The sequence below is a fragment of the Diadema antillarum genome, unplaced genomic scaffold (assembly GCF_040938485.1).
Source record: "Diadema antillarum isolate AM-2024a unplaced genomic scaffold, OU_Dant_1.0 seq00001682_RagTag, whole genome shotgun sequence".
Taxonomy (NCBI): domain Eukaryota; kingdom Metazoa; phylum Echinodermata; class Echinoidea; order Diadematoida; family Diadematidae; genus Diadema; species Diadema antillarum.
The window spans coordinates 88,201-99,512 of record NW_027272377.1 but is presented as its reverse complement, the minus strand read 5'-3'; the positions used below and the strand labels follow the sequence as shown (position 1 = coordinate 99,512).

General features: G+C 36.8%; 1 protein-coding gene across 1 annotated transcript; it reads left to right on the top strand.

The window, feature by feature from the left end:
* The first annotated feature begins 5,674 nt into the window (after nucleotides 1–5,674).
* LOC139711662 (oncoprotein-induced transcript 3 protein-like) lies at nucleotides 5,675–9,805 on the top strand. The gene is made up of 5 exons (XM_071623522.1): nucleotides 5,675–5,827; nucleotides 6,939–7,113; nucleotides 7,579–7,795; nucleotides 8,827–8,926; nucleotides 9,785–9,805. The coding sequence occupies exons 1-5, from the start codon at nucleotides 5,675–5,677 to the stop codon at nucleotides 9,803–9,805; spliced, it is 666 nt and encodes a 221-aa protein (XP_071479623.1).
* The last annotated feature ends 1,507 nt before the right edge of the window (nucleotides 9,806–11,312 follow it).

Here is an 11,312-nt window from a genome sequence, read left to right as displayed (position 1 = left end):
TGTGTTGAGTGTTTACTTTCCTTTAACTAGGTTTGATTGGGTAATAGCTAAGAGAGAGTCTTAGAGTCTAAGAGAGCAGGTATTTGGGGATTGAGGAAAGTTCTTTGCTTTCATAATGCAAATGGGGTAGGGGTTTTCATAACCTCGAGTGTTTGGAATTCTAGGCTCCGAGCCTAAGAGCACGATAAACACTGATGCTCAGACACAGTACCTTCTGCCAGGAAGACGCATATATAGCAGGGCAAACTCTTGAGGAAAGCTTCCTGAAAGATTCAGGATTGTGAAAACGGTTTTTGTATTGGTGAGACAATGCCCATAGGTTGGATTCTGTTCCAGATTTGAGTGAGCCTTAAGGGGATGAGGTTTTGGTTGAGATGAGGATTCTACTTTTTAACTTTTTTTGCGAGATACTTTGGACACCACTTTATCGAATGCTAACGAGCACCCAATTCTAAGAGGAATTCAAAGTTTATTTGATGAAAATTGGTTTTGAAATGGCTGCGATGTCCAAAAACAAAGTAAAACAAAAAGCTAATCTAATCAAAGGCGGTCCCACCTTTCATTAGAATCGTTTTGTTTTGGATATCTCAGCCTGTTCGAAACCACTTTTGGGTCGTCAAGTAACTTTCAATTCATTTTAGAATTATATGCTGGAATCATGTGCTCTTTCATATTTTTGATAAGAGTTTCTCATTACCAAAAGAAAAAAAAATCATCATCAAAACATGTTGGAAACCTGAACCCCATCTCAACAGAAACCATACCATTACTTTCAGCCATATGAGCCTTTAGTTCACACTTTATCATGTGCTATGAGAATGGGATGGAAAAGAGATGAGACTGTCTCTATTGCAGACAGCTGAGTCATGCTTGATACCTGCTGCATTGGAAAGAATCTCTTTAGCCCGTTTAATGATGTCTGTGGTATAGGCACGTCTTGGACGAATAACTAATGTATATGAATGGCTCTGCAGTTGTAGTCGGGAAGTCCTGGGTGCAATTTGTGCAAAGAATTAAAGTGCAAGCACTGAGCTCTGAACAGCGTATCTATTTTTCAGTTAGTTAGTTAGTTTGTTTGTTTTTCAGCATAACGGTCGACCAGTTCGGCGATCTCTGATTTAAACGAACAGAAAAAAAAAAAACGACCAGAGAAACTGTGTTAAAGTGATCATTCTCTGAAGCTTCAGACAGATGCCTTGATGTCAACCATTCTCGTACGCAGTGCTGAGATCCAGAAATATGCCTATTAACCCTCCCTGTGCTGAGGACTTTTGGACAGTGTGTGCAACCCTGTGAGGCCTCCATCCATTTCAAGCTTAATCGCTTATGATGGTGGTCTCCTGCATTCAATTATCTCTGCTGTTTACTGAAAAATACTGTATATTTTATTTTATGTTTCTGTGTATCTACATTGCTCAATGCAATCACCTATGTGAATCTATTTATGTACTGTTATCGATTTATTTCACTGCACTTGTTATTCTTTGTCTTTGTACTTTTTGAAGTTTGCATTCAAATTGCATCTGATTGAATGCAGAAATAAAAGCAAACAAACAAACAAACCCTGTGGGGTTTTATGTGCCAGGTGACCTCAAAGCACACAGAGAGTTAACTTAGTACTTGATTTCAATCTTCGGGTGGCTGAGTTAGGCCAACAGCTCGACCAGCAGTAGATTACCTGCGGCGTTAATGTTGTTTAAGAGGAAGACCAACTACAGATGCTCGGTGTTTCATCTTTGCCATAAACGAAGATTTACCTCACTGTACCTCTTGCACTGAAGCCTCCAGTTAGCCTAATGCGACTTTTAAAGTTGCGTTCCGTAGGTGTTATTCATTTCAAAATACCCAGCAACATATACCACTGAAATGGAGCAATGTATCTAATATGGAAGTCATACATTTTCGGGAAGTGATATGTAAGACATGTTGTAAATTTGTTTCAAAAAGTACGGGGGGGGGGGTTATAAAAGAGGAAACAGTCATGATACCAAGGTGGTACATTTTGATGGTACACTGGGAAAATGTGCCACGCTACAATAGGTGAAGCCTTTTTTCTTTTCTTTTTTAATTGTCCCTTGAACAGAAAATATGATACATGAGGAAGTTTAGGAAACGGAAGTGTATGAGAAAACATTATGGTGTCTAACCACTAACAAAGGAAAAACTGCGTTATCAAAGTACATGTGAGCCAAAAAATGAAAACAACAAAGCAAAGAAATTCTTATTCCTCTGTGTATCTGCCTGTATTTCTATCTATCTTTATCTGTCTGTGTACCTATCTGCCTTTCCATTCATCTTCATATGTCTGTATCTGTCTGTTTCTCTTATCTATCTCCATCTGTCTCTTTGTTTGTTTGTTTGTTTTATTTCCGTACTAAAAATCAACATATTTCATACATACAGGTCCGGAAAAGAAAAATACATACGAAGGGTAGCCCATTTGTTTGTATATATATATATATATATATATATATATATATATATATACATCTTGGAATTTTCCACGTGTTGGACTTCGAATGTTGTAATCATTAGAAGAAAGAGTCTCAAGTACGCCATGGATCCAATGATTACAAAAATTTTTATTACAAAATTTTCGGTCTGCCTCAGACCTTCGTCAGTGCAAAGACAATGTCTTTGCATTGTCTTTGCACTGACGAAGGTCTGAGGCAGACCGAAAATTTTGTAATAAAAAATTTTGTAATCGTTGGATCCATGGCGTACTTGAGACTCTTTCTTCTAATAATCATATATATCTATATATATATATATATATATATATATATATATATATATATATATATATCCGGATGTGTGTATGTATGTGTGTGTCTGTGCATATAGCTATCTCGCTATATATCTCCATATGCCTGTGCATCTGTCTGTATATGTATCTTTCTCCCTATCTATCTCTGTAATGTCTGTGTGTCTGTCTGTATATCTATCTGTCTCGCTATGTATCTCCATCTGTCTGTGTATCTATCTGTCCTATATCTATCTCTATATGTTTATGTGTCTATCTCCCTATATATCTCCATACGGCTCAGTGTCTTTCTTGCTCCCTATCTATTTCCTTGTATCTGCATCTATCTGTGTATCTGTCTGTCTCCCTATCTCTGTTTGTCCATCCTGTTATCTGTCTCGCTGTCAATATGTTTACATTTATTTATATCTAAACTACAGTGTACTTGTTTGTTTGTTTGTTTGTTTGTATATATATATATATATATATATATATATATATATATATATGGATGTGTGTATGTGTGTGTTTGTGTGTGTGTGTGTGTGTGTGTTCAGCGTGCCACACTTGTTCAGGCGTGTGAGTACATCCGAATCGTGAACGATGCTATAATTACCGATATGAAAATGAAAGTGCTGAATATCGGTTTGTGCTTGTTACCACGGTATCAAAGAGTTTGAAGAATACACAATATTTTGATTTAAAAAAAAAAAAGAAGTTTGTAAGTTTGCTAGAACTACTTGTCTCTGTTCTACCATGATAGCGGCCTTAATGCTACACAAAAAGCAATATATGTATCTATAAATTATTCTCTCTCTCTCTTTCTAATTACATATATTTTCCAAATAACTGTTTCTTCAGTATTTGCTGTTCCTTGGTAAAGGATTGGCAGCTTACCAATCACTGTCACTCATTAGCTGCATCGATTCATGCCAAAAGAAACATAGGACTGCATTCCTGCACGTCACTATTTATGTATCAATGATAACATTAATATCAGACATTCCGCACAACCTTGAGATCAGTGCACGCGATGTCAATTATACTTCGTGTAAAATAATGTCAGCTCTTCATCAACCTACTTATGAACAACCATCAAATAAAAAACGCATGCGCCCGTTCATGTGGAAACTACACAATATATCGGACATTATATGTGAAAGCACTGAATTACTCTTCCCGTTAAATAATTGAAAATGATGTGAATCATGGTAGCCTACATGTTATCTGAGTTAATTATCTTTATCCATTTACAACTGCATTCCCGCTTTTGATATATATGACAGACTGACAGATGCTAAACAAAATAATGGCCAATCTAGTTGATGATCATGAGCATACTTTCGGGGATTTGGGAGATTCTTGATAACGTTTGGACACAGTAAGCCAAATCATGACATCCTAAAATTGGAAATCAGCTGATAGTGTGCACGAATTGCAAGACTTTGGGTAGAATGAAAAAATATCACTAACTTAATAGATTTAATTGATAGTAACGAACCAAGCAAACATATACCTCAATAACAAACAACTATATGAACTCTTAAAGCTTTCATGACTTATCACAACAAAGCGTTCGCAAGATTTAATGACGCTGTAATTTAAAGAGTAACCTTTACATTGAATACACAATACAAAAAAAAGTTTATTGTATACCAAATCTATAAACAAATTCCTGTATAGAAACAAAGAAGTCAGATGTTGAGAATATTTTCTTAACGCAAAATCTTACTCTCCATTTATTCAATATTGCCCATATCAATGTCAGAATGTTTGCTTGGCTGGCTCTTAAGACCTATTTATGTAACCTTGCATGGCAGAGCCTACAGAGGTGGTTTTCTGGCAGGTCTAATAATAACATTACTGGTCAACTCAACTGAATCGGGATTTCAGTGTTTTTGTAACAGAATTACCTTTTATACCTTTTAGATTTGGAAGCACGGAAATTAAATGTAATTTCTGCTTTTTTCCCTTCTGTGTGTGGACCCGTTTTTTCTCCAGTCCACAATAGTAATAATTTGCAGGGCAGTGTGATTGTAAATGCTGGTGTTACATTAATCAGATTTTTAGAATCTTTTTTTTTTTTTCCGAGACATGAAAGAAATTAAGAATTTCTATTTTGAACAATGCATGTGGGTTAAGGTTTAAAGGATTCTATATTAACTACCCTTCAATGCTCATGAACATTACGCGTTGCATGCGTTGTGCTCTAGTTCGTGCCGTGTGTTGGGTTTAAAAGTAATTCTTAATGTTTCTCTCTCTATGTGATGCTAGTATACATATATATAATACAGAAAATCAATATGTATATACAGTACTATCTATATATATAATTATATAAATTATATAAATCATTCTCGTTTGAGCAACATGTATATGTGGACAGAAACAAACAACAACAAAATTTAAGTAAAAAAATCCAACAGTCATCATTGTATTTTTGCCTCACGCTTCTTGCAATAACTGAAATATTTCGAGATGCAATGTATTTCTCACGCAGATGCCGAAGAGTGCCAAAGCCGTCCGTGTTTGAATGGAGGGAGCTGTGTTAACGATGTCAGCGGCTATTCCTGCTCGTGCCCGGACGGATTTGTTGGAGGGCAATGCCAAACAAGTACGTTTCAGACTGTTGCTTGCCACTATTATTCAGTGTACTGATTTTGATATTTAGCACCTAACATTAAACATCCTACCCCGAGGAGGCTGTGGCAGCTGTACCTATGTTTTTAATCCACCTTTTTAATAATCCTACTCATCTTCTAAAGTTCGTATCGAGTTAAAAAATATGTTACATTTGTATATCGAACATAGTTCAAAATTTGACAAAATATTAGGCAAAAATAGCTTTTTTCGGAGCATTCAATTTCTATCATATACTGTTCTAACTTTTCTCTCTGGGGCTCAGGGATTCAAGTGGTGTGCAGCAGCCAAATGCTGACTGTCTTCCTGGATCGAAGTCATCTCCATGGAGACGACATGGCCAGGTCGGTGACACTAGCAGACGACGCTTGTCAGGGTCAAATCTACGGCTCTGAGCTCATTGTTCTGACCGCTCTATACGGTGACTGTGGGATGAAGGTCGAGGTGAATTCGATAAACTATATATCTAAAATATTCGCTTTCCTATTGGATAGTTCTTCTTCCCCTATTTCTGTGAACTTCTAGATACAAAATGAAGCTGACAAAGTACGAGTTGCTCCGCTGACATCATGGTAATGATGTATCGACGACTTACTTTGTACCCAGACCTTTCATTCATTTACCATCATACCATTATTTGATGCATGACTTTTTTTATAGTATTCAAAATTCGTTTGTCTTTTATCATTTTTTTAGCCATGAAAATCAAGCCTTTCATCCGCTAATATGCTGTAAGTCTATCAAAGTGGTATTACAGTATGAATATCACACAATTTTGTCCCAAAAGTCATGAATTTGCATTTTATTATATGAGAATGTGTCCAGTACTTTGTAGTGGCAAATTTTGTTTGCTTTTAAAATGGAAGAAACTTACCTGAAAAGCAGTACTCAAAAGTAAAATTTCTGTAGGATTTGTACTTCGTAAGCAATGACACGATGAAACTAATAGAAGGGGCATCAGTGTGACTCTTTTGATGGAATTACCCATTTTGTGCTCAACATCAAGACATTCAAGTACAAGAGCTTATTGTTTTTATCTATAATCTCTAAACAACAGAACTGATTCTGTGTAGTAACGAACAGGTAGTCCACTTTGTAAATGAAACGAGCCTTAGCACCTGCAAGTACCACGGCGTTCCCTGCGACTAGGCGAAAAATGAGTAGAACACAAGTCGGCACGAACTTTTTCCATTGATGAATATTAAAAGGAACTGTTCTTTTCCGCTTTTGTAACGTCAACGATTATAATACCCTATGAACCTCCACTTTAAGTCTAAAGAATTTACAGTCTAATTCCAAAAACAATATTATAAAGGAAGAAATTTGAAATTAATGGCATATTGGTGTCCGTCTCCGTGGACTCAGAGGACATCCCATTACAATACCGACTCAAGTGAATTCACTGTTATTGCTATACAACTGTATCCCTCAGTCAACAGATTGTGATCCTACAAAGAGTAACCACTTATTGGAAATATATGTATTTTGAATAGGGCCTCGTATTTTAATAACCTCGTCAACCACAATAAACATCATTTATCCTTTATATTTATAGGATCGTGGTGATTACGTGGTTTTCTCCAACAACCTGCGTTACACGAAGCGCCCTCACCGTCAATACTATCTCGACGTCCCAGTGCAGTGTATGTTCCATTCACGTCAACATATCAAAGGTACAGAGTCGTACGAGGTCGAGCTCGACAAACGGAACAATAATTGGTCTGTCAGAGGTAATAACAGCTTATTACAATTACTTTAACTTTCACATCTATCAAGTCACCAAATAAAGAATCATGATATATTAACTGACCACCGCTGGTATATCAGCCCTTCATCCTATACACGTAGTATTATCCTGACGCTTGCCAGAAAAGTGTGTTTCCTCTAGTTTTCAAGTATAGACATCTCACTTGAAATTTGAACTTTAGTGTAGTCACTATGCTTCCCCTCCATTCATTTCAATAATTTAGCTATTTTGAATAAAAAGGAAAAGTGCCTATCGTACGACATGAACAGTAATGATACTCATAGTGAGCCTGATAAGAACATCTTTTAGATAATAATGGTGACGATAATAGTATCAATGATGGTACACCGATTTATCAACATTCGGCAAATAAAAACATACTTTTCGATTCTTCAAGCTGTCCCATATTGACAGGTGCCCAATCATAAAGTGTCCTTCCAATTCCCAGGTTTTGCGAGCTTTTCGCTCACCCTAGATCGTTACCCAAATGACCACTTTAGGGCACCCTCATCACAACGTGAGAGTCGTGTCCCCCTCAACGACAGGTTGTATTACGGCGTAACTCTGGATTCCGCCACCAACGTCACGCTACGCCTGCAGAGTTGTTGGGCGACGCCTGATGGAAACGCCAACAATGTTCTCAGCTACGGTCTCATTGATGAAGGGTATCTTTACATCACACAGATCGTAGATTCTTTATGTCAAATATCTGTGATACTCCTGAGGTTGAACTCTCAATTAAATGTAGGTCTAGGTCAATTCAGTTTATTAGAGGAGATGACTGTAATCATTTTCGAGTCAGGTATATTCACTATAACACAATCAATTTGGAAAACAACAACAACAACCACAGCAACAGCAACAACAACACTAAAACAACCAAAAATAACAACAATAAGAAGTCATGTTGTATTCACATGATGCTGACATGATATTCATGCATTCTCTTAATACATAATACTTGTTTGATGCGAACAACTGCGTCCTCTCTTCCCACACTTTTCTCTCCCCAAATGACTCACTATTCAAAATCAACGCTGTCCATTCTTGTTTGGGTTTGCGATGTCACTGATGTATTCTCTTTAATCAGTGTCAAGCAATTTTCACCTTCCTGTGGTCCAGTTTTTTTTTTTAATTTTTTAGATCAGCGTAAGGAGTGTAATGCCACTTAAAATGAAATGTGTGCAAGTGACTAAAATTTTGAACATTGATTGATCCTGGACTTACCTCGTTTGTTCATTGTATGTAGATGCCTATCGGTTCTGTACATAAAGTCTACAGATGTCTATGCAAATGGCAAACAACATCGTGACACAAATAAAACAAGTTGCATAACAAATCTATAGAGCCACTATAAGAAAAATTATTGTCACATTATGACCAATCCTTAATTTTGCGTTTTGATAGAAGTAAGGAAAAACAAAATAAACTGGAAGGCATGTCAAAATGTTAAACTGATTGCAGTATCAATCAATATACGAGAGTTGGTTTAGGGTGAAGCGTCCCAGTAAAATGAATGCTGAAACTTGAAACGTGTATTGAGAGCATTTAGTATATCCTATATACCTGGAGTTGCCATATGACGCTAATCTATAGAAATGAATTAGTCCATATTCAAAATCGTTCTAAGTTTACCATATTCCGTTAATAGATGACGTCACCCACATTGATCTTTGTTGTGAATAACACAAAATAGATGCCCGGAAGACACGACATTGAAACTGTACACAGACCTGGGACGATCCATGGTGGGATTCTCCTTTAAGGCTTTCGCCTTCCGAGGAAGTCATCCACAGGTAAGTAACTAAGAAAATGATTAATAGTACACAAAACTGTGCAAAATACGGAAACGGAAGTCTTACTCGTTACATAAATTATTACTGTTACACTTTTGTTCCACTAGAGCTGTGTGATATTCTTGTAAATGGATGTAATGTATTATATTTGATCATGCCAGGAGGGATAGTACACACACACACACACACACACACACACATATACATTTATGTATTGTAACATGTGTGTGTGTATGTAGGTATAAGTAGGCCTATACATATAGTTCCCTAATGTATACACATACATAATAATATACATAAAAGTTATTCACAATCTCATAGGTAGTTATTATCAATACCAATTATGATCGCTATCTGGTCACATTCCCTCCCCCCTCTCTCTCTCTCTCTCTCTCTCTCTCTCTATATATATATATATATATATATATTATATATATATTTATATATATATATATATAAATGTGTGTGTGTGTGTGTGTGTGTTGTATGTAGTAAAATCATGTACTATACCAATGACGACATTTGCTATTCTACAGGTCTAGTCCTTGTAATGGTCAATATAATAGAAGTATATCATTGTAGTCTAGAGGTGTTATGATTTCATGTTGTTCTCTTCTTTTTTTCTGAGGATCGTGCACATTACTTGGAAAACAACACAGTAATTGCATGTATTCATATTTGATGGTGGCGAAGGCAACTGTGTAATTTGCCTACAGTTCAATTCTTTTCATGTGGGTTTTTTTTGTGGTAATCTTAACATCTTATTGAACAAGAATGTGTGTATCATAGTTTCTATACGCTGCTACTCAAGCATTGTGCAAATGGATTTGATTTGAGGCTGTGTCATTTTTTCTCCAGACATACTCTGTGAGTGGCTAATCATTGATTTCTCTGTCGCTTTCCAACGTTCTGATCAAAAACTTTCTAGGTCCACGTACACTGCGAAGCGATCATATGTGCAACGCAAACTTCCAATGGTCGTTGCGCACCTGACTGTACATCCGATCATCGACGAAGAATTCGAAGTCTGTCAGATGATGGGATGAGTCATGAGTTTCGTAACGGACCAATCAGACTGCAGCAGTCCGATGACGTCATAACGCGGGAAATGTCAGAAAAATAAAATAGATCTCACATTGTCTACACAGAAAGTAAAAGGTTTGAATACATGCTTACAACGTTTGTCGGTATAAGCCACGTCTTTTGGGTATAATTTCCAGTAGACCGTGCTTGAAGTGGAGTGTATGGCAGGAAGCTTGGGATAAGGGCATGTCATATGAGTAAGCTTGAAAATGAGCGTACGTATGTGAGTACAAAACATATCCTAATCAAATAAAGTGAAGTTTCCATCTTATGTACAATTCACTAGCAATTTCCTGATGTTCAGTGGATATACATGTATGTATACATAATATGCATATAGGCTCGACTCCAGCTTTTTCCCCCCTCTGGTTAACTCCACCACCAAATTAAAAAATGTATTAATCCGAAATAAAAGGAAACATGAAAATCCATTTTGAATCTTCTCGGGCCAACAAAAGATTTTGAAAGGCCCGATGTAAATTTTGAGTGGTGCCGGGCCACCAGGCCACTGGTGTATATGCAATGTCGAACCCCAATATGTATACTTACGTCGTACTGAGAGTTATTTATCATGCTTACGTATACAGTCGCTCTATCTAATCACAGACATTAAATCTAATGACACATGAGATATAATGACACATGTTGATATAGTGAGGAAAGATTAATTCTGGAGATATTTTTCTTTATTGTCATGCATGGTGGTCGTAAGTTTCTCCTTTGTCCAGATATTTTCATCAACGCTTATAATTAAAAGTAAACGAAAGCATGGAGGCAAATGGTCTTTTGAAGTAAGCTATCGCACTTCCATCTGACAGTCAACTTCATGTTTTATTTCTTCACATTTCACTAATCCAATCGCCATGTTTATGAGTGACATTTAGGCAATTTAGCGTAATAAAGCAGAAATTCACACGTTTAGTGACGCTTCAGCGCACAAGTGAGTTCAATTATGAAGGTTAGGAATTTTGTAGCTCTTCTGAGGTGATTATAGTACCCTTTATGCACTTGGAAAATTCGAATTCAAATTTTATTCAATGATTAGCGTTCTCTTGTCCTGCTTTTTACACTAGCATAAAACCTCGCAACATTCTGTTGTACTGAGGGAGACAACTGATGTGTTCTGTAGTTGCTGACAAGTTCCCAAACCACACCAAACGGCGATTCTCTAGAATTGTAGCACCTAGCCTTGTAGACATGCTAAATAGATTATGAAAGCGTTGAAAGCCTGGCGAAATGAGAAGATCAGTTCAAACACCTGATCACGGAAAACCTAATGCGGTTTGCAGACTGAAGTCACTTG